The sequence below is a fragment of the Anabrus simplex genome, chromosome 8 (genome assembly GCF_040414725.1).
Source record: "Anabrus simplex isolate iqAnaSimp1 chromosome 8, ASM4041472v1, whole genome shotgun sequence".
Classification (NCBI taxonomy): Eukaryota; Metazoa; Arthropoda; class Insecta; order Orthoptera; family Tettigoniidae; genus Anabrus; species Anabrus simplex.
In genome coordinates this window covers 48,264,990-48,289,855 of record NC_090272.1, presented here as the reverse complement: position 1 = coordinate 48,289,855, position 24,866 = coordinate 48,264,990, and the positions used below count along the sequence as shown (strand labels likewise).

The following is a 24,866-nucleotide window of genomic DNA, read 5'->3' as shown; positions in this document are numbered from 1 at the left end:
CTTACGTTACCAATTACAACAAAAATTTTGGAACTGAATTAAGAATTTCTCAAATACTTCTGCAAATTATTTTAATATCAACATCAAAACTTGGACTTTTGTTTTCAAACTGACTTCATGTGAAATCCCTGGAGGAACTTTTGGGGGGGGGGAGGTCTGTACCGGGCGGTACACCTCCACTCCGTTAATTTAAAATGTGCGCCTGTTGGAACTCCTCTGCTGGAGGAGGGCTGAACTTTATCTACGCTGTTAATTCCTTACTTTCTCAAAAGATGTCACCATGTGGAAAAATTTGAGTTTTTGAACTGTGTCATTTTTGATGTGTTTTTGTTTCGCTTGAAGTAAGAAGTGTGAACTTTCTCTTCTAGAGGACACTACTGAAGATCTACAATAGTGCAACCTAGTGCGGAGTCAAAGAACTATTTTGTTGGAGAAAATTTAATTTCAAGAGTTTGTTCTTTGTTAAATTTCTTTCTGTCATTGTTTAAGTTGGCAATATTTACCCCTTTCTTCCCCTTGTTATGAATGTAACCAATCCCGAATTTCTTTAATTAATTTCTGACCTATCAGGGGTATCTTCCCCCAACTTGAATCTGTTGCGGGGTCCTATCCAATAAAAAAGTTGTGGGCGGGTGTTTTCTTTCCCCTAACGCCTAGAACCTTCCACGAGAGGTTATAAACTGCTGATTTTTGGGTCTCCGGGCCACTTCTGTTCCATCTTTCAGTGTGTTAAGTACATAGCAGGGGGCGGGAAGCGCCTCTTTCTTCGGCAGCGGTCAACAACAAGGTAATGGCCGATTAATAACTTCTTTCTTTGCTAGCTCAGCAGTTTAACTTTCGGGGCGGGTTCTAAGCGTTCTACCATGTAACCTTTTCCTAAATGTAACTACTCTTTTATATATTCTCTTTTAAAGCTTCATATTGGGATAGAGAGTGCTAACCCTCTCGAGCTCCCACTCATATTGTTGTGAGGTGAACTTAGTTTTCTCAACCTATTCTTCGATAACGTAAAACAATGTGTTCTCTTCTTAAGTCACCTCTTTAGAATGGGATTAGCCCTTGTGTTAACGGCCTAGTGCCAAGTAGGTCTTAATCAAAGTGTACTAGGAGTGCCAGTTTGCCTCCTCCCAAATTGTCATTTTAGAGGTCATTTAATTAACCTTCTTTTTCATTCAATAGACCTCAGTAGGTTGGGTATTTTATGTCCTGAGAGGACAGCTTGAAGGTGAAGTTTGGTGTGGCCTGTGATTGGCTTACACTTTGAGAGCAGATTGCGCTTTTGGAATTCAATTTTTGTATGCCTCGAGGAGGCTTTACTGTGTAATTTGGAGCAAGTGCTCCAGGGTTTGATTGGGGTCTTCTGCCCCTTGGTTAAAATTTGTATATCGGAAAGTTGGGCTAGTTGCCCAAGAATTGTGAACTCAGGGCTCGAAGCCCAAATTCTGTAATCTCTGTAATTGTACATTTCAAATTGTGTTTCGGCTACTAAGTACCTGTTCTTTGTTATTACTTAATTTTGAAAAGAAAATATAACCTTGTTAAATTTTACAGTAACTTTGATTCCGTAGTTTGAGACTCATTCACGCCCGCACCTTCTTTCACCTCTACCTACCACCAAAACACGGTAACAATAATAATAATAATAATAATAATAATAATAATAATAATAATAATAATAATAATAATAATAATAATAATAATGTATTCAAGTTCTTTAGGTATTTTTAATCGTGAAATTACCTGCGTTTAGCCCAACAAGCACAGAATAATAGGGAGTCGCCATTGTGCTAACAGAGTTGAAGCCAGCGAGTCCGTTAAATCAAAACACTAGGTCAAAGCTCTACCACTGAGCTATGGTTGGCCATCTATGTTCTGTACTTAACACCTTTTTGGCATGTACAGCATGTGCTCTGAAGGACCTAATGATACGAGAGTGTATTTCGAGTAAAATGCGGTCGTCAAATTTAAATATTCAAAAAGATCTAGTATTTGAAAGACCACATACTTACACACTCTCAAGTGGAAATAAGTTCCGATTAATTTTTAATTTCGTGAGGCTATTTCTAGCCCAGTGCAGCCCCTGTAAGGCAGACCCTCCGATGAGGATGGGCGGCATCTGCCATGTGTAGGTAACTGCATGTTATTGCGGTGGAGGATAGTATTATGTGTGGTGTGTGAGTTGCAGGGATGCTGGGGACAGCACAAACACCCAGCCCCCGGGCCACTGGAATTAACCAACGAATGTTAAAATCCCCGACCCGCCCGGGAATCGAACTCGGGACCCTCTGAACCGAAGGCCGGTACGCTGACCATTCAGCCAACGAGTCGGACAGTTCCTATTAAACAATAACAAACACAAACATGTTAATCGGAGGTTGTAAATCATAATTACGTTATTTTGTCATCACTTGAGGGGGAAAAAAGACATGTTCGAAGTGAGCAAATTTCTTTTCTAGAAAATGGCCTTCCTTACTTTGCTAGTCTGCATTTTATGTCCTTCTTACTTCTGCCATACTTAGTTATTCTAGTACCGAGCGAGCTGCATGTGCGGTTAAGGGCGGACAGCTGTGAGCTTACATTCGGGAGATTGTGAGTTCGAACCCCACTGTCGGCAGCGCTGAAGATGTTTTTCCGTGTTTTCCATTTGCAGGACAGGCAAATGGTGGGGCTGTACCTTAATTTAGGCCACGACCCCTTCCTTTCCACTCCTAGCATTTTCCTATCCCATCGTCGCCATACGACCTATCTGTGTCGAAGTGACGTAAAGAAACTTTTTACAAAAAAGTTATTCTCCTGCTCATCCACATCGTAAATATGCATCGGTAAGCAATGAGGCAGTATTGAACAAAAAACTGCCGGGCTCAGACGGTTGAGGCTTTGGCCTTCTGACCCCAACTTGGCAGGTTCGAACCTGTCTCCGTCCGTTGGTATTTGAAAGTGCTCAAATACGTCAGTGTCGTGTGGGTAGTGCTGGGATAATTGAATACTTTTAATAACCAAATAACCTCCATCCGTTTATCTAAATAATCGAATGAGTTTCAAATAGCATTCGGTTGTATCGCTTAGAATATTCGGATGCGTCATGAATCAATTTTTCGATTTAAGTCTGTCGGAGGGATAATCGACTGAAATAAGGGAATACATGAACTCTTATGAAAAATAGGATAACGCCTTTTTTCCAAACGTATCTCCAAATGTTGAAACTAAATGAGTGAATGAACTGCCTTAATGTCATCACTTTTCATTCAGTTATTTCGAAAGCACCCGCTATTCAATTGCTTCATTCATTCGAATGCAGTTCCGAATAAATAATCGAAAAAATAATCGAATGGAAAAATTCACTAGTCGATTACCTCATTGATTCGAATGGAGTTTCGATTGAATAACCGAAAAAACAATCGAATGGAAAAATATTCACTATTCGATCGCCTCATTCATTCGAACGAATAATCAAAAATAATCGAATAATCGAATAAGCGATTATTTTGTATTCGATTATCCCATCACTACGTGTGAGTAGATTTACTGGCACGTAAAAGAACTCCTGCGGGATTAAATTTCGGCTCGGCATCTCCGAAAACAGTAAAAGTAGTTAGTGGGTCGCAAACCAAATAACATTCTTAATTATTAATTGAATTTTAAAAAATTACTAAGGTTAATAAAATACTTATACCAATAGCAAGAGCAAAAATGCAAGTGTGGATAACTCGGGATAATAAGTATGAATCTACTGAACATCAGCGGTTGATAAACGAACGAATATAGTAACAATGAACCCCCCCCCCCACTTGGATGGACTGACCACAAAGGGCTGCAGTGTTAGTAATAACATTGGCTGGCTACCCTGTAACCATAGCAACCAGCTTTATGCAGGGTGATATTCAATTGTTTCTACGACCAAGTCGCCAGCTTCATGCCCCATCTTTCGAAAACACCATGGCTAATAAGCCTTTCATTGTTCACAACGAATACGTTGTAGACTGATAACGCGGACATGTTTGACCCTTGTACACTTTCTATCATAGTGAACCCTTGGACACTTTCTATCATAGTGAACCCTTGGACACTTTCTATCATAGTGAATTTGCAGTGGTACCCGAATGTATATCATTAATCACAAAAACGCGAACTTTTCATTTTTTAAATTCCACGTGCACTGGCCAGGATTCCAACCGCGTTCCTCCTGTTGATAATCCAGTGCCAATATCACGTAGACATCACTCACCCGAGACATAATTATCACAGCTTGTGGTTATGATAGTTACGAGAGCACTTCCCCCTTTCACTGCAATGAAGTAGTAAACTGTCATCGCAAACCTACACACATACTGTATACTGCAGTTACACTCACAAACATTAATATAAATGTATTCACTTTAAACAAGTCAAAATAGACAATAGTTTAGTCTTAATTTTCCCATTCCGGCTCTTTAGCTGAATGATCAGCGTCTAGACGTTTGGTTCAAAAGGCTCTGGGTTTCGATTCCCGGGAAACTCAAGGATTTTATCTGAGTATTGTCAATTTCTTCGACTCGGGGACTGAATGTCCGTTGTCGTCTCAATACACTCCTCTTCACTTACATGCAATGACAAATCAACAAACCATACCATACAACTAACCGCCACAAACAGAAACCATTTCTCGCTTTGCCAAAATCAAAATAATGATCATAAATATGCCCCCCGGTCATGGCCATCCATCAACGGCTGCTAATTTCAAGTGGCAACCAGCCATAACACAATAGCCTGCATGGTTGCTAGGTAACATTGTCTGACCATTCATTCATACCGTACATCAATGCCTGCACGGTTGCTATGGTTACACTTTCTTGCCGCCTTAAGTTACACAAAGTTTCGGATGAACCCCAGCCATAATACATATTTATGTCAAAACAAGCAATAATGGAAGTTCTTCCACTGCAAGCGCCGAAACAATACACGTGTGCTATTAGCTGCGTGTAGCCTGGCGTTGTCGTGCAATAGCACGACACCTGTTAAGATAAGTCCAGGTCGTATTTTGCGAATTGCTACCCACAAACGCTCCAGCGTGTCACAGTAACTGGCAGCATTCACTCTCACTCTCCTGTTGAGGAAATCAATCATCTGGACCATCCTCCCTACAACCCCCACTTGGAACCCAGTGATTTCAATTCCTTCGGACCGTGAAGAAGCACCTGCTTGATATGCGATCCAACAACGATACGGCCGTTCAGCATGCCCTTATGACTTGGCTTCAGGGGCTGGACGCAGATTTCTTCCATCGATGCTTTGGGGTATCTTTGGAACAAGTGATTGGATCAGAATGCTGACTATGGAGAATAGTAATCCTTATCCGCACCCTACAACTGTGAATCTTTATATCTGGCTGTTAAACAAAGTTTCTCCATGCGAAGTCTTAACTTCTAAGTTCTTTGTATTTTGACCACTCCTGATGATTACTACTCGTGCCGAACCTTCTCTTGCTTTCAGCATTCTTCACTCGAAATATGTTACCATGTGTGCCAGGCCTGTTTTATAATAAATATATCCTTTAGGAGTAAATCAATAACCAATTAAAAATACTTTGTAACGACGCCGCAATTATAATCGACACATACTTATCTGATCTATTTCCCATGTCTCCTTGTGCAGCAAAGGACATCCAGGAAATCTCTCCATTTGGTACGTTCTGCAGCCAGGTATTTTATGTCGTGCCATGATTTTCAAGTTCTAATCAATTCCTCTCTAACTGTTCGCCTACAAGTGTTCCTAGGTCTTCCGTGCTTCCTCCTTCCTATTGGGTTCCATTCCAAAGCCGACTTTTCAACTGCTCTGTTCTGTTTTCTTAATGTGTGACCAATCCATCTCCAATTATTTGAAATTGTTCTACAGTCTATGTTTTCGGAAAACGCCAATAAAAATGGAATGTAAAATGGTTAATGTCTAAATAAATAAATAAATAAATAAATAAATAAATAAATAAATAAATAAAAGGCTCTCCTCCCAGTATAACATTATTATAACAACCGCTCAATCTTCCAACTATTACACATACATTTCCCAGTCTGACTTTCATTGGGCTTTATTGCATTAGCTCCATTTTATTCTCATTTACCCAAGCGCTACTTTATCAAGACCGTATCCATGTCATTGAGCAAGCAGCAGACAGTGAGTGAAATAAAGTCTTTCTTGACGACTCCAGCCGCTGCTAGTCTCCAACAAAAGGAGCTCACATTATTCATTCATTCAGAGATCTTCCCGGGGAGATTGGAGCTGAGCCAAGGCAGGAGTTGTTAATCATTACACGGCCAAACTCTGTCAGCATTAACTCGGTTCAATGCCTCTATTATGAATAAACACTACGTACTACAACTTGTGTTGGTGTACAAATCGCCCACAGCGCGTGTTCAATTAGTAATGAAATTCATCGCATTCAATAAGGAAGATCCACAAAATCAACATGTACGCCGGTGCGAAATTCACAAAATGATATTATTTGTGAAAGGGACATACTCAGAAGGAGGGAGGGAGGAAAGGAGGAAGGGGATTTAGGGATATATTCCCCTTCTGAAAAATCTCTAGGAAATGAAGCAATTTGAAGAAGGGAAATAAACGATCAAGTCTGTTCCGCGAACGAACTTTGCAACTTTTCACTTTGCACTTTTCAGTTCCGATTTTGTACCACCATCACTTTTCAGATTTAGCTTGCAAAGTGAAAAGTTAGGAATAGTTCCACTTTTCAAACCTGTTATGTTCCTCCATTGGTACAGAAATGCAAAGTGTTAAGAAATGAAGTGAAAAGTTTTCAGAAATCACGTAGAGATTATTCTCTTTTCATCTGTTAATTAACAAGTATGTACACTAGTTTCTCGGCGTAGAAATTGGTTTATGATATAAACATGTTACGAAGAGAGCTTTTGTTATGAAGTGAGGACAGTGATGAAACATCTAACAAGAGAACGTACAAAGACAGGATTAATTTTCATAAACTCTTTTCGACGGAATTTCGCGAGTGTTTTCGTATTACGCCAACACATGCTGAATATATTCTTGAAATGATCGGTCATTTATTGAAACATGCAACAAAAAGAAATCAATCCCTTTGCGAGAAAGAACAAATTCTTACATGCTTACATTGGTTAGGAAATGGTGCCCAGCTGCACGGAGTAGCAGCAATGCATGGTACATCAACATCAATTATTTGTAGGACTGTTAATAAAGTCGTAGATGTTTAGTAAATGTAGTATTTCCTAACATAGTACGTTGGCCTGATAATCCACATAATACAGCGACGGAATTTCTAATGAAGGGGGGTGAATTTCCTTCTGTGTATGCATGTGTTGACGGTACAGTCGTTAATGTTGATACTTGTCATAATTTGAGAGGTTATTTTTAAGTTGCCAAAAAGTATGTCCCGTTTCTTGCACAGCCAGCTTCTTGTAAACATATTTCATTCCTATGATCAAAACTTTAAAACTACCGGTACCACAATTATACGGTCAAGTTCGCCGCAAAAAATAAAGCATTAAAATGAGTATTATACAGTTTGCCCATGGAGTAAAATCGATCAGAACACTCATTCGCAAAGACTTTTCACTTTGCGAAGAAATTGAAACGTAAAACCTAGATCATGGTGGAACAGAAAGACTTTGCAATTTGCAAGAATTGAAAGGTGAAAAGTGCAAAGTTGAAATGTTGCAAAGTTCGTTCGTGGAACAGGTCCCTGATTACAAGTTTTTTGAGTTTTTTTTAGGGCGAGTACCTGAGAGTTCCAGGGCGAAAACTATGCTCCTTAACTCACCTGTTTCCGAGAAATGCCGACAAGTCGGAAAAGTCTCTGAGTAGAAAATCTCCTCGATGTCATTCATTAGTGGTAGCGGTATAAAGCATCAAACAGAAACACACTGTGTGTTTCAGCCGGTGTCACCGTAGTTTACTAGCGCGGTCCTGTCAGCTAGGAGTTCCGTATTCAAATCCCTCCCCTGGTGTAGGTTTTTCTTCGATTGGTGCTCTCAAGCCGGTTTTAAGCCACGTGCAGATTTAGCAACAACGTCTGGCAAAGCCCATTTTCATTCGTCCGCGAAGTGATTGGCTAACTTCAGCAGGTGATAAAATGACAATGGCGCGAGATATCGATTTTTTCAAATTTTGTATCAGTATGACCAACCCTCTAACGCTCAGATATCCAATTCACTCTGTTTCCGACCATCCTGTAGCTATAATTGAAGTTGAAATGGCGTATGGCTTTTAGTGCCGGGATGTGTCCGAGGACTTCGGCTCGCCAGGTGCAGGTCTTTTGATTTGACTCCCGTAGGCGACCTGCGCGTCGTGATGTGGATGAGGACACCCAGTCCCCGTGCCAGGGGAATTAACCAATTGTGGTTAAAATTCCCGACCCTACCGGGACCCCTCTGACCAAAGGCCAGCACGCTAACCATTTAGCCATGGAGCCGGACACCTTGTGTAATAAAACAGTGCATTTCTGTACATTATAAATCGTTTGGACACAATTTCAATGTTTGTGTCAAGTGAGCATATAAATACCTTTGCAAGAACATTAGAAAATATGTTTGTATTTAATTTTTTTCTAAGCTTACGAGGCACTGGGTACGTCTCAGTTATCTATTAATGTACCTTTCAACATAGAAAAATGGGGTGTATTAAAATTTTGTTTCCGCAGCGGTGAAAACTTGGTATAACAAACGCATTATTCCTTAGTAATACACCTACATATTTAGAAAACAGATAAACCTGTGCCATTATATATAATTAATTATTCAATATGGCCGTGTACCATGGCCATTATTTTGCCGTTTCCTTGATAATTTCCACACACATGAATATTTTTCTATTACTCTTTTATAAAGATGTTTAGTAATGGTATAGCTGCAATCTGTACTAGCATCATTGAAGTCCGTAAAATATAAATATTTTTCATTATGTTATTTTCAAGTAGTCAATTGTTTCATTGATTTTCATTTGGAAATATTTTTTAAACTTAACCACAGAAGCTAGTTCAATACTTCTAGCAAATCATCATCTTCTCTGTGAAATATTCATGCATGCAAAATTTTACCTTAATATCTTAAAAACTTTCAGATTTATCAGGGAAACGAGCAACAAACATACCGATAACGGGCTTGCTTAGGAGAAAGGGCTTCATGTTTTTGGTCATAACGCCGAAAATGTTTGAGATATTAACAAAACTTTTGCACTGTTATAAAGAGAAAAGTTCAGTTTTAAATGAAAGCATAAATTGAAAAATGGCATTTCTGGTCTGTTGGTCGGTCAAAGGTGTTGGTCACCACCTTAGTTAGGTTGCAAGGAGGTCATTGAATGAACTTGAACTGCGACCAATCAGACTTATGGTGGCTTTTTTTTTTTGCTTTACGTCGCACCGGCACAGATATGCCTTATGGCGACGATGGGATAGGAAAGGCCATGGAAGTGGAAGGAAGCGACCATGGCCTCAATTAAGGTACAGCCCCGTCATTTGCCTGGTGTGAAAATGGGACACCACGGAAATCCATATTCAGGGCTGCCGACAGTGGGGCTCGAACCCACTATCTCCCGATTACTGGATACTGGCCGCACTTAAGCGACTGCAGCTATCGAGCTTGGTATGGTGTTTTCTCCGTGGGGAAAGGATGAGAGCACGTGTCGGCACATACCCTACTCCTGTACGGAAACGGGTCTCCTCAAAGCTCAACGTCCCCATCCGACGGACAAAACACCATCAACAGCGTCATGTACCCTCATTCCATACGAATCCAGGTTTTTGGCAAGCAATCTAGTGATTAGGAATTTTATACTGCCACCTCTCCTACTCTGCCAGCCAACATTCTGATGATGAAATATTTTTCCACCAATGGGACTCGAACCTGATGTGTCAGATCACAGATAATCTTGACCACCAAGCGGGCTTGTGTATCGCTGATACTCTTGTATGATTTATTTTTCGTTCTTCCTTTCTGTACTGCGACCCTCTGATTGCAGTCCGCGAATCTTCAGCTTAGAAACGGTATGTTGTTTTAATACGTCTATTTCAGTAAAAATTCATCATCCAGTTTGCTGTGATGGTCATCAAATCCCTAATTTGAGGAGCCGCGGCCGATAGAATCGTACGAAAGATCGGCATGGCAATGTAATTTGGTAAGATCCTAATCTGCAACTTTCATACATACAATTAACGCAAGTACATCGGAAAAGACACAAATGTCTTTAAGCCACTTGCAAATTTCAAATATATTCCGTTAAGTTTAGGAAAAGCTTTGTACGCCAACGTGGTTCCTCCTCCTTCGAGGAGTGAATTCTAGCAGCTTTTGGTACTGCTATTTCGAAGTCCAAAAGGAGGAGCACTGAGATATTAAGTTTTGTTGCACGCATTGCATAGTAATTAAGAGGACATTAAAAGCAGTGACTCGAGAATGGATTGTAAACATATGATGGATTAGATCTGGCTCAACAAGACAGACACAGACCGTCATAGAGAATGAGACGATATGAAACTATAATTGAGGGTCTTCGAGGGTACTGTGTGCCGAATTGGCAACGAGCGGTATATAGTAACTGTGTGTATTTAGTGTTGTTAATTAATCCAGGAGAAATTCGCCGTTCAAACAACATCCGCGATAAGGAATCACGTTATCTCCCCATCAACAGTTCCTTGAATATTAAATTACTGGGAATCGCACAAAAAACACAAACCGGAAATGACTTTGTTCGCTGCCAGCCAGCGACAAGTTTGACGAGTTTCCCACCACAGTTGATGTGCATATTCCCCGCCACGGCAGTTAAAACAGGAACTAATCAACGAGCCGAAAATACACACATTACGAGGTCTGACCAGTCTGGTAGAGTTTATCGACCTGCTGCCCAGTTTGTGTCAGCTTTATCCTTTTAACACACCGCAGAAAACCTACATGCTCGCAGTACACTTTGCACTGATGATCACAAAACTGCGCATATCATACCACCCTAATTTCCAATCGTTGAACTTTATAACGTCCTTCCATTCAGGCCTTAGTTTTATGATTCCGACTATTGTATACTCCCGGACAAAAACTGAGCGGACTCCTGTGACGAGGAATCAGTGTGAAATTTTATATACAGCCAAATATAGTAGAGACAATACGCGACAATTACGGATTTAACCTTGCTAAAATGGGAGACAATTCGACGGTGGCGCTCCTAGTGACTTGACCTGAAAAAATCGCACTAAATTCAAATGTCAATGGAAATGTATATACGGAAATGGATAAATAAATTACGTCTAGAAAGAAAGTGTTATTGATATATTAACTTCGAAGTTGCTAAAGCAATTCTGGATAAATGAATGAAAATGTTGTCGATAGTGATGCTTTGAGGAGTATTTACGTACAATTAGAGTAAAAATGTAACGTACCCTTGGCTGTATAGTCGAGGATTTTTAAAGTCGCTGGCCTGGAAATGATCTGAACAGATCTTATAATTCTTATATAAGCGTAACGTCCCTTCTTTCTTGTACACTTTATCCAAATCACTTATGTGACATTTCAAAACCCACAGATCACACCTACAACAACACATCGGTATTGAAGGTTAACTGCTGCACTATACAATAAAATATGCGTATTACATTTTATGCCAGTTAAAATATGGGTCGAGCAGGTCATAAGATTATGAAGTACTATAAAAATCTCTGTCACTGGAAGAATATATATGCAAACACAATATTACTTACTGTTCTTGTCACGAGGGAACTTGAAAAGAACGACCGCGCATTTTTCTCTACTTCGTAATTACTGCAGCCAAACACAGCACATACCTTGACCCTCATGTTGAGAGGAGATATCAAGGAATGACACACACTACTATTTATTTATGTCAACTCACTGAAAACGCATAAATAACATCAAAAACTTCACACAAAAATACACGTGCCCTTATGAGAGAATCAGTACTGTTCAGGTCTATCCGCTAGAGTGAGCTCCAGTAGCTGTCCCTCGATATCTCGCTCAGTGTCGTGTATTATCTTTACTGTAATTGATACAGCCGAACCTCGATATCTCGAACCTCATTACTCGAATTGTCAGTATCTCGAAGTTCGATTTCTCGAAGCAAATGTTTCCTCCCTTGAAGCAAAAAAAGTCGAATTTTGTACAACACTCACTGTGCAGTACAGCATTTGTAGTTTGTGAGGAACAGTTAACAAGTAAAGAAAGCTTTACAGTGATTCTGGGAGCTAATACGACGGGAACCGAAAAACAAACTTCTAGTGATCGGAAAATCCGGGAAGCCTCGCTGTTTCTCCGGTGTGTAAAATTCATTACCGGTCACGTACGAAAGCAACCCCGGTAGTCGTGGATGACAAGCTCCTTTACGAATTTTGGCTGCGCGTTTTCGAACCTGCCATACATATAGAGTCAGTGGAATATAAATGGCAGTGTTTCTCACAGCAACAGACATTGTTAAAAAGTATGTGGAAGGAAAGAAGGTTAACAGTAAAAAGAAGAGACTAAGGGATTTTTTTTCCAAAAGTGTTAACGGAGGTATGTTTCTTGTTTCACTACTGTACGTACTGTATTCTATGTTCTACAAATTTACTCTAATAAGAGTCGTAATTAAAGCGATGCCGTAAAATAAGTGTTTGTTAGTATATTTTAAATACTGTATTCAGTCTGCGGTATACATGCTCAAAAACGGTATTCTCTATTTCTCGAAATTTCGATAACTCGAAATAAAATTTAGCTCCCGAGGTGATTCGAGATATCGTTCCGCTGTAGTACGTCCCATACTAACGCCTTTCGCAATTAAATATTTCTCGTCTTACTGTTTATTATGAAGGTGAGGCTTTTGTTGGTCACTGCACTGCTTTATTTTTTGGAACACGCGAACATACAGGAAGAAATTATCGTTGTTTTGATGACATATCTGCCTAAATACAGGATGAAGCCGAACTCCACCGACGAAGTTTCGCGGGTTGTTCAGAGATACCTTCTGAGTATATTGGTATAAGGGAGGCGTGGTCTTCGGTGGTTCCTTTCAGAGTAATAATGTAATTATGATTTATTCGGCTTGTAATCATAATCATCCTTAATTCTGTAAGAATACCTTCACAGCAATAAATACAACGTACAACACGAAACATAGAGTCATGCAACAACCCTCACACGAAACACGTACACTCTTATCACAGTGTGTTCAATCCGTTCTCTCAATGTACTGTTCCCTTACGGGTAACAACTTCGTGTCGTTGCCTTCCGGCACGACGAATAACTCTTGCGGGACAAAATTCTTACATCCCAGCGTCTGTCAAGAGGACGGACGTAAAACAATGACGATTATTATTATTGTCTGTCTGTCAGGTCAACAGCCCAGGGGCTGGTTGGATCCTCAAATAGCACCACCAAAGGTTATGCGGTTATAAGGAAACCCCAAAAACCAATGGCAGCACCAAAATGAGGCGTACTAGGCAAGATGACGAGTGAGGTAGTTTGCCATTGCTTTCCTCACTGGGTCAGAAAGTACTATTGCAGCACGACTGACCCTGTGAGCAGCACCTTTCATAACACTCACATGTACTAGTCGTGCTCTGAATGTCATTACTCAGCACTACCCATACCCCAGCAGCCATGGATGTTGACTGGGACTTCGGTGGAAGCTACACTTTACTCTGGCCTGTGCCAAGAGATGGATGCAAAAGTACTGTATCCACAAAGAAAAGACAGCAGGCAGATTATTATTATTATTATTATTATTATTATTATTATTATTATTATTATTATTATTATCCGCCTTTTTGGTGCAGTGGAGAGTGTGATTAGGTGTCATCCCGCCTCTGTCTCGAAATTTGAAAAGTGGTACGAGGACTCAACGAGGTCCACTCAGACTCGGGAGTTCAATTGATTAGAGGGGGGCTCGATTCCCAACTCAGCCACCCTCGAAGTTGGTTTCCTTGGCTTCCCATTTCTCCTCCAGGCAAATGCCGGGATGCTACCAAACTTACAGACACGGCCGATACCTTCTGTCTTCCTTGTCTATCCCTTCCAATCTTCCCATCCTCCCACAAGGCACCTGTTCAGCATAGCAGGTGAGGCCGCCTGGGCGAAGTACTGGTCCTCCTCCCCCGTTGTACCCCCAACCCAAAATCTCATGCTCCGGGACACTGCCCTTGAGGTCGTAGAGGTGGGATCCCTTGCTAAGTTCGAGGGAAAACAACCCTGGCCGGTAAACGGAATAAGAAAGAAAGAAAGAAAGAAAGAAAGAAAGAAAGAAAGAAAGAAAGAATTATTATTATTATTATTATTATTATTATTATTATTATTATTATTATTATTATTATTATTATTATTATTATTATTATTATTATTATTATTATTATTATTATTATTATTATTGCAATGCAGATACAAAGTTAACTGGGCAACAAACCAAACGAAATGTTATAACTCTGCAACGAGCCACCGGAGACCACGGGCCCCTTATAACAATACACTCAGAAGGTATCCCTGAACAACCTTCGAAAGTATGTCGGTGGAGTTCGGCTTCACCCTGTATAGTCGCCTTGCTGGTTCTAGCAGTGTCGCAGCGCTCCACTTGCGGATGGATTCCCCGAGCGAACGACGTCCGCGATTGGCGGCGGAACTACTGTATTCTTAAACTGCCTTTCGCACTCACCATTGATTACAAACCGACATCCCCTGATTGTTTTTTAGTTTCTTTCTTGCGTTTACTCACCAGACTGTTCACTCTGCTTGACCTGGTTTTGGCACGTCCTTACTTGTTCATGATGGAACACCATCTGAACTCTGTACAGCGTGATACAGACTAATTCCCATACACATCCTTCATTTGGCAGTAAACTTCGGAGCACAGTTTTCTCACAATATGTTATCTGTTCTATTTGTTTTCACCGTATACTTGAGAAGAATGAAGCGTCACCTCATACGAGCTACCACGCCGGAATCCAGAGCAGTACCTTAATTGTTCACTGCACGGTAGAGCGAAACTAGTAGCTCAAAATGGTGACACTATGGAATCGCCCGACTATATTATACGGTCAGACTCTTGCTGTTCGTTCCTTCTGACGTGAAAACATCTTTCTCTTTCGGTCCACCGCTGGGCGTGTACTAGCACAGAAACGCGAGAGACAAAACGTGACGCTATTTTGCAACGGCGATATCTCCGCATCTCGATATCGCCATGGTAATTATATCGTCGCAAAGAAGAACTCCTAAATTACAATTTAACATCAAAAATGTGACGTCAGCCATTAAAACAAGATGGCAGGCAAATAAGACCTAATTTTATAGCATCAAGCCTGAGGGCAGAACCGCCAGTCCGATTTTGAAAACCAAAGTGTCGTTTCGAAGCCTATGCAGTGCTATACAAAACGACTTAAAACCAATTCATTTGGTAAAGCCGTTAGCGAAGGACGTCTGTTTGATTAATTTTTTGTGAAATTTTCAAAAGACCGTCAATGTCCTACTTTAAACGATGACAAAGCAAGCGGTAAAAACCAATTATTTCACCAGTGATTAAGGCGACTAAATTCCGAACAAAATAAGACCAAAGACAGCTCTGCAGAACCAAAATCGAATGTGCACCGCATGTTGAAGGCTAACAGTAATGATCAAGTGTTCCAACAAATGATGCAATATGATACTGACTATAGTCGTAATACTGAAAGATGCGATCTGACATTTCTTAGAGGGAGGTCCGTTTACTGCCTGTCTGGGTGGGGAGAAGGGAGTAGAGGGAGTATGGTTGCCATGGAAACGTGAGCGGACCCACTGCGGTTACCATGGAGATTAGCCCGCTGGCCGAATCGCGTTACCTCTGAGTTACGTACAACAAAACACAGCGGTCTGAACGAACGAACAAGTGAGGCGGAAGCGAAGAGAAGGAGAAAGGAATGCAGGAATGTGGCAACACCGTACAATGCTCCTCCCTCCAACGCTGTTTAGGCCTATCAAAATGCTTCTTTCAGTATTAACTTACAGGTATAATATAGGTGAGCGAGCCTACACAGCCTACAACTCTCGGCAAAACGTGTATAGACTTAACATTTGTAAAACCTTTGGTCTCATACTTTTCATATCATTACCGTTTATTTAATAAATGTATGTTGAAATAAATAACTAACCCCATGGCACTACAACCCTTGAAGGGCCTTGGCCTACCAAGCGACCACTGCTCAGCCCGGGCCTGCAGATTACGAGGTGTCGTGTGGTCATCACGACGAATCCTCTCGGCCGTTGTTCTTGGTTTTCTAGACCGGGGCCGCTATCTCACAGTCAGATAGCTCCTCAATTCTAATCATGTAGGCTGAGTGGACCTCGAACCAGCCCTCAGATCCAGGTAAAAATCCCTGTCCTGGCCGGAAATCGAACCCGGAGCCTCCGGGTAAGAGGCAGGCGCGTTATACCTACATCATAGGTAATGTAAGTAAAAAAAATGATGAAATAAAGAACAAAATAAATGACGAAAAATATTTTATATCAGATACTGCCGTCGCCCGTGTTCTCTATAAATTATTTTGACGTTAAAACGTTCAAGTTTTGGTAACAGCCATCGGCCCAAGTCAAGTTCTGAAACTATACACGAATTTTACGTTATAAGAACAAACTATGGACAACCTGTAATCCGCTCTAGTTGCTTTCTAATAGGACTATCGTTATTGTTTGCTGCCCCTTCAACTGGTGGTCTGCTGTTTGATTGAAGTCTTCGCCAGGAAAGCAGCAGGTGTCAATTATGTCGGCGTCAACAGCAGTCGTATTTTTATCGAAAGAAACGTTCTGCGACAACGTACTGTATAACGCCCACTTCCACTGTCTGTCAGTCGAAATTAATGATGTTTTGATTAGCGATTTGTCACAGCAAATCATTAGCCTGAAGTCTGCCTCTGTACCGTAACGGTTAGCGCTATTAACTGCCGTCCTCGGGGGCCTACTTTCGAGCACGTTTCCTTACTACTTCCAACTCTTCCTAGCCCACAGTTTGGAACATTTTCGTAATACTACTCATTTGTCACCAAGCTCGATAGCTGCAATCGCTTAAGGGTGGTCAGTATCCAGTATTCGGAAGATAGTGGGTTCGAACCCCACTGTCGGCAGCCCTGAAGATGGTTTTCCGTGGTTTCCCATTTTCCACCAGGCAAATGCTGGGGCAGTACCTTAATTAAGGCCACGGCCACTTCCTTCCCCAGTCCTAACCCTTTCCTGTCCCATCGTCGCCATGAGACCGATCTGTGTCGGTGGGACGTAAAGCAAAAAAAAAAAAAAAAACTCCTTTGTCGGAAATCACCCAGAAGAACAAGTCGTGTTGCTTTTTTTCGGATATTTTCCAGTTCTCGTATCATGTAATCCTGGTGAGGGTCCCATACATTGGAACCACACTCTGCATTCCGCTTGCATTCTTACTACAAACCCACAAAACCATATGAAGAGATCTGTAACATTTATTTAAAACTTCGTTAGTATAATAATCCCAATGTGTGGCCTTTCTCTTTCCTCTACCAATACCTTCATTCTTGCTACACTTGGCTTTACGTCACACCGACACAGATAGGTCTGATGGCGACGATGGGATAGGAAAGGCCTAGGAGTGAGAAGGAAGCGACCGTGGCCTTAATTAATGTACAGACCCAGTATTTGCCTAGTGTGAAAATAAGAAACCACGGAAAACCATCTTCAGGGCTGCCGACAGTGGGGGCTCGAACCCACTATCTCCCGGATGCAAGCTCACAGCCGCGTGCCCCTAACCGCACGGCCAACTCGCCCAGTACCTTCATTCTTCAAAGGATCGATATTCTATCATTTTATTCTCTCATTAGTGTCAGGAGAGGATAGCATGTGCCCGGTTATAGGCATACTTTCTCCGAAATAAATTATCACCATCATCGCGTATCTAGTTGTAACATACTGTGCTTTCTTTAATATCTTTTTAAAAAATTGCACTGACACAGATAGGTCTTATGGCGACGGAAAGGGCTAGGAGTGGGAAAGAAGCGACCGTGGCCTTAATTAAGGTACAACCCCAGCATTTACCTGGTGTGAAAATGGGAAACCACGGAAACCCAACTGCATGGCTGCCGATATCTAGGAGAGTCTACTTAGCTAAGTCTCCATTATTCAAAAGCAGGTCATTCACTTCATACATTTTATTCCAGTAACTAGTACTCGAAGATCAATGAGTCAACAATACTTTCCATATTGTCCTAAAACCTCAGCCGTCCTCCACAAACGGTTCATTTCAGTAATAATTATTGTACCGGGATGTACACCTCAACTCCGCTCATTCAAAATAAGCGCCTTCATAAACTCCTCTATCGATTAAAAGGCTTTTATTTATTTGCTATTTGCTTTACGTCGCACCGACACAGATATGTCTTATGGCGACGATAGGATGGGAAAGGCCTAGGAAGAGGAAGGAAGCGGCCGTGGCCTTAATTAAGGTACAGCCCCGGCATTTGCCTGGTGTGAAAATGGGAAACCACAGAAAACCATCTTCAGGGCTGCCGACAGTGGGGCTCGAACCCACGATTAAAAGGTGAAACTGATACTACATGAACTTGGAACTTTAAACCCAATATGCCACTACTGAAATATTGAGTAACTGTGTTATTGTGAAGTTTCTTAAGCTGATTGAATTTCTCCTTGTTTTGTTTTGCTATACATCAAGAAGTTTGGACATCTTTCCACATATGACACTACCAAAAAAACTATGATCATGCACTCTGGTGCAAAGTAAAGGAAGTTGTTACTGAAAGAAATTTTGTGTTTATAGGTTTTTGTAACTTTAGGTTTGCAACACTTCTGTCTCATTCCGCCAGTTTTGAATATGGCCAATGAAAAATTTCTGTAATTAATTTTTAAACCTATCACAGGCTTCTTGTTCGATTTCGAGTGTAACTTTTGAGTTTAACCAATAAAATTGAGAGGGCGTGTAAGGATTAGCCCAGAATTATCTCGAACCTTCCCTGAGGGTATATACACTGCGGCTTTTCATGTTTCCTTGTCAATTGATCATCGTCTTTCTGTGTGTGTGTGTGTGTGTGTGTGTGTGTGTGTGTGTGTGTGTGTGTGTGTGTGTGTGTGTGTGTGTGTGTGTGTGTGTGTGTGTGTGCTTTAAGGCAGGAGGCAGGGCACCTCTTTCTTCGGCCGGCAGAACATCTACAAGGAAATGGCCACATAAATTCTCTTTTCTGTAGCTACCTCCGCAGCTTTATCCGAGGGGAAGGTCCAAATCTTTAATTATGCAACAAACTTTTCTAAAATGTAAATCTTCTTTCGGCTAATGTAAAAATTTCATAAAGTTTTAACTGTAAATCGGGGATAGAGAGTGAGTTACCCTCTCAAGCTCCCCTTCATCTTGGTTTGAAGTGACTACGTTTTCGTAACTGTTTTCTTCCTGTAATGTGTTAAAGTGATTTCCATGCGAGTCACCTCAGTAGTTTGGGAATAGCGCCTGTTTCATCGGCCGAGAGCCCTGTAGGGTTTTATATTTCATTATCTGGAGCGCAGTGTTCGCCTCCATTCAGGTTGTGTTCGGGCCGTTTATTTAACCTGTTCCTTTTTCGCAAAGGCCCAGTAGGTTGGCTACTAGATACCCCAGTGTAAACACATTTCAATTTGTAAATAGTGCCTAGAGAGGCCAGAGATTGTCAGATTTTCATGTAATATTGCCTTGAGTGGGCTGGAAGAAACTGAGAGCCTGTAAGCTCTTTTCAAGGTTTTGTAATAGTGAAGGGTGTCTCTGGAAGGCTTGACATTGTAATTTAGGGAGCAAGTGCTCTTGAACTAGGGGATTTCTACCCTTGACTAAATTATTCCTCATTTTGAATTGTAAACTTGAGCTGGTAGCTCAGAAATTGTAAAACTAAGGGCTTGAAGCCCAAAATTGTTAATGTTCTGAATCTTGGATTTTTCCAAGTCTTGTTTCTAGATGGCTAATTAATTGTACCTGTCATGTTGTTATTTGTTAATTTTTGAAATTCTAAAGAAATATAACCTCTGTTAAAGTTTTAATTCAATTCTTGATGTTGTGGTTAGACCCATACAAGCCCGCACCTTCTTTTACCTCTCTCTGCGTTCCACAAAAAACCCGGAACAATCATATTCAGGACATTTGCATATCGTGATGATTTCGCATGCGATATTCAAGAGTAGTTCATACGTCTGAACGTCCTGAACGGTTCAACACGCCGAAGGAGGCTGATTTTAATTAATATGGAGTGAGCAAGTTAAAAAGTATGGTTTGATCACTTTGTGAATATTCCTATTTACAGGAGTTCCGCACAACCAAAAGGTAAACCTTCCATAGTTCCCTCTGCTCTGAATGCGGTTTTCGCTAGCAGCTAATACAGCGCATGCGAAGTGGACGTTGTGTGGTGCGTACTACAATACCCTTATTGTTTAGAAGATCGAAATGGGATGGGTTCATAGTTAGCATTCTGGACACTATGGAGCAGCAAATACACTGGTCGATACATGTCGCCCGCTAAATTTATGCCGCGAAAGGTCGATAAACTCAGTACTGTCACTTTGTCGACTCCCCTTGTGAGCCACAGTATCCGTCCGGTCTGCTTTCGCTGTTAGATAGCAGCAGAATCGAAATGTCAAAACTGTTAGGCAGGCTACATTTTCTTTCTTTTTCTATAGTGGTTCAACGTCGCCTTCGCCTTAATTACGCTAGAGCTCCAGCATTGGTGTGAAATTAGGAAACCATGGAAAACCATCTTCAGGAGAGCCGTCTAGATATCATATTATTATTATTATTATTATTATTATTCATGAGGTATACTGAATAGTTACACGGGTCGTGAAAGTCTAAATGATAATATTATTAATACCGTATTTCTCCGAATCCAAGACGACGCTTTTTTCTCAGACTCTCATGTGAAAAATCAAGGGTCGTCTTGCATTCGCGACCAAACAGTAACGAACACCACTGGCTGTTACCATGGCAACTTCACTGCTTCTTTATACACACACACACACACACACACACACACACACACACACACACACACACACACACACACACACACACACACACACTCGTTGACAATCAACGTCCGTCTCTTTATTATACATCGCTAACCGCGGCAACCGGTTGTACAGTGCCTCTGTGAAATGTCACTGAATCTCGGGAAGTAGTTAAGAGAGAATGACATTCTATTAGCCTCTAGAGAATACGTTTCTCAAATCTGCAGATTGGCATCAAAACATGCGAGCCTTCGAATTCTTAGAAAGCCGCGGGTACTGAGTGCTAGAGTTACAACGCGTATACTGTACCTGACGCTTAGTAAAATTCAGTTTTATAGACAGCAGGAATATTTTGGTGATGCATCGTCGTAATGTATAGTTACGTGGAAAAGGTATTGCCGGCATTTTTTCAATGGGTTCTCGTCGATATTATGATGCCAATTTTAAGTTAATGGTTATTAAAAACGCGGAAATGAAGAATAATGGTGCAGCCGCAAGAAAATACGGCATAGGCCTAACTAAAGCCAATATTCGGCGTTAGAGTGAAGACAAAGATAGGTAGCTTAAAAATGCGAACTGTAAGAAAAATGGGCGTAGAACTAACCACTCTACCCCATCACGTGCCGAGGTTACGGATAGTGGAAGCCTTTACCTTCCACCCGTCCATGGGCCTTCATGGCCTGTACGGAGAAGACTCTGCTTTTACGGTAAGAAAACTGCATTCAGTGGCCCGCAACGAGCACGCTTTAAAGAAGTCGAAGATGAAATTAAGAGGTATGTGTGCGAAACACGCAAGGGCGCATTGGCCATACCACGGCGGAATAAACCCGTTCGTTGACCTTCAACGTCCGCGTCGTTATTAGGCCTATACATCGCTAATCGCTGAAGTTGAACCCGGCAAGCGAGATGTGCGTGTAGGGGCAGCTGAGTAAAAGTAACAGTTTTATAGACAGCAGGAATATTTTCCTGATGGATCGTCGTATTAAAGACGCGTGCAAATTTTCAACGAATTCTCTTTGATATTATGATGTCAATTATCAGCAGAATAAATAACAATTATGCAGCCGTAAAAAAGTACTGCATGATTAAAGCCAATGTTTGACGTTGGCGTGAAGACAATGATAGTCTAAAACTGCGTACTGTACAAGAAAGGCATTCATATGATTTTCCAAAGCACTTTTTTAAGCCCGATTTAAATTTTTTGAAGGAAAAAGTAGGGGTCGTCTTGCATTCAGGGTCGTCTTAGATTCAGAGAAATACGGTATTATTATCATGCTCTCAGCTACGGCATTATAGTTATACTATATGTATCCGTTCCAGCAGTTTCAATCTCTTATACGTCTGGGCGTGTATTCCACCGAGCAGAATGGCTTTGAGTTACAGTGGCCACGGCTTTACTTTGCATTCGGGAGGCGTTGGTTTGATCACACCGTCGGCTATCCTGATCATATTTTCCGTGGTTTTCCATTTTCCTCATTCAGGAGAATACTGGGACAGAACCATTTTTAGGCCACGACCGCTCTCCTCCCACCACCGCACCACAAATCACCGCAACGCATCTCCTACCTGAGAGGGCGTCAACCTGTAGTAGTAGTAGTAGTAGTAGTAGTAGTAGTAGTAGTAGTAGTAGTCAGTAGCGGCGATTAGGGGCGTTGAGGCGAACAGTCGTCGTCCACACACACACCCCCCCCCCCACTTTGTGGAGAAAACATTACCTTTTTATTCCATTTTAGCCGGCCGACACTAGGAATTATTAAAAAGGCGAATTGTAGTAAGCCCTTTTGTCTTATCAGCGTCCGGCTCCATGGCTAAATGGTTAGCGTGCTGGCCTTTGGTCACAGGGATCCCGGAAGGGACGGGAATTTTAACCATAATTGGTTAATTTCGCTGGCACGGAGGCTGGGTGACTGTGTCGTCTTCATCATCATTTCATCTTCATCACGACGCGCAGGACACCTACGGGAGTCAAATGAAAAGACTTGCATCTGGCGAGCCCAACTTTTCCTCGGACATTCCCGGCACTAAAAGCCACAGGCCATTTCTTTTTTTGTCGTATTAGCTCAGTATCTCCTTTATTTTCATTCATTATTAACAAAATTATTTGCGGAAATATGCACAAAATGTCGTTCGTCCCGGCTAACCCATTTGTATAGCGCTACAGTAAGGAGTGGAGACTTTGCATGTGCTGTGAGGAAGGGTAGCAGGGATATATATTTTTTGCCAAGGTCACGGACACTGAGGTATAATTCGTCAGCTTGCCGCGCGCATTCGTCAGTCTGACAGTCTCTTTAGTGTCAGTTTCTTAGTGTGTAGTCAAATACTAAATGATTTTAATTGTAAAATCACTCCGTACTTCTATTTAATTTTAATACATGTATAGTATTGTTCCATTGCTGAAAGTTTTACTGTATAATATTGAATCAGAATCTCAAAAACACTATTACCGTTCTGCCGCACTTAAGTTGGTAAACTGCCAACCTTTACCTCTCTGTCGAAATTTACTCAGAGAGCATCAAAATAAACCATTTTGTAGGTTTTCCCCCCTTTATCTTGAGTTTTAATGCATAAGCCCCCACCCCCACTATATCTAACAAAGTAGGGTACTGTTTGTTGCCTGTACATTTTTTGCCCCCGCAATTTTAATTCCCAATCGCCGCTACTGGTAGTAGTAGTAGTACGCCGGCAGGGGACCGACTAGCGCAGACGTCATCACGTAGCTGCTCTAGGGAGCCGGTGTTACTTGCTCCCCTCGGGACGGGTATTTGTCACGTGACAAGAGAGCAGCAGTCAGGCGGGTTGCATACCGTGGCCGTACTGTACTTGCGCCACTGGCCTTCAGTACATTCTACGTCATGCACTTCCCCTACTTGCTCTCTAAGCTGTTCTCGTTCCTCAAGAGCGGGGAGCAAACTGGCTCCGAAGGCATTTCGCTTTCAATTGACGGTGCCTGGACTAGCAGGCCAATTAAGGTATTGTTTATTACTTTTTACTGTCTGGTGTGACATCGGTATGTTCCTTTAAAATCATCATTAAACTCATCATATAACTTCATTTAGTTCGCATTACACCTGAGTCCATTCCACGGAATGTTTCATGATTTTATTGTGCAAACATCACTGAAGATTACCTTTTAAAAGACAGGTTAATTTTAAGAATAAGGTATATTTTTGCTTTAACCTAATAAAACCTATTTTAAAAAAATGGTCATAGGATTACCTGAGAGATACTTATTTATTAAAGCGTATTATTAAAATATCCCATGTTGCTACATTTCCGACCTATTTATTACATGCTAAAAATATGTTAGTATGTTGTCTGACGCGTGTCATAGCTTTGCCATCCCTGTCACAGATGCACTCACAGAATACAAAAGGCTTCAGTTTCAACTCACCTGTCTGGCCATAGGCGAATATGCACGCATTGTAGCCTTGAAACGCGTTGTCGAGAATATCCCGACCGAGGCAGTCGAAAACTATCTCTTGGCTGGCGAAGTTGGCATCGTCTTGTTCCAGAGAGTAAAAACAGTGGTCGAAGGCGAATGTTTTGGGCTGTTTCCTGCAAGCAAAAGAGAAGATAGATTACAATCTCACGAGTGATGACAGCCCCTCCGGCTGGCGGCACGACAACTTACATCTCCACAAAGTGCTTTTGGGTGCAATCTGCCGCCATCACCACAATGGTGAAATTAAAAACACAGACAGTAAAGGAACTGATAAGTTTAGCAAATGCTGTAACAACAAAACACCATGCGCGCAGTCACCCCCTAAACAATAACAACGTACATATTGTCCGTGTAAAAGATAAAATATGCGAGTGTACAGTTCAAATATGTATTTTTCGCGAAAACAAAATAATAATGTTATTGGGTTTACGTCCCTCCAACTACTTTTACGGTTTTCGGAGACGCCGAGGTGCCGG

At 41.4% G+C, this 24,866-nt stretch overlaps 1 protein-coding gene across 1 annotated transcript in view; it reads right to left on the bottom strand.

Annotated features, from left to right (window-relative positions):
- Positions 1 to 24,617, bottom strand: part of Khc-73 (Kinesin heavy chain 73) — a 471,364-nt gene extending 446,747 nt beyond the window's left edge. Inside the window, exons 1-2 of the mRNA XM_067153111.2 lie at positions 24,580 to 24,617; positions 24,340 to 24,503 (exon numbers count right to left, since the gene is read on the bottom strand). Coding sequence (XP_067009212.2) covers positions 24,340 to 24,503; positions 24,580 to 24,617 — 202 coding nt within the window. The remainder of the gene's footprint in view (positions 1 to 24,339; positions 24,504 to 24,579) is intronic.
- Between the last annotated feature and the right edge of the window lie 249 nt (positions 24,618 to 24,866).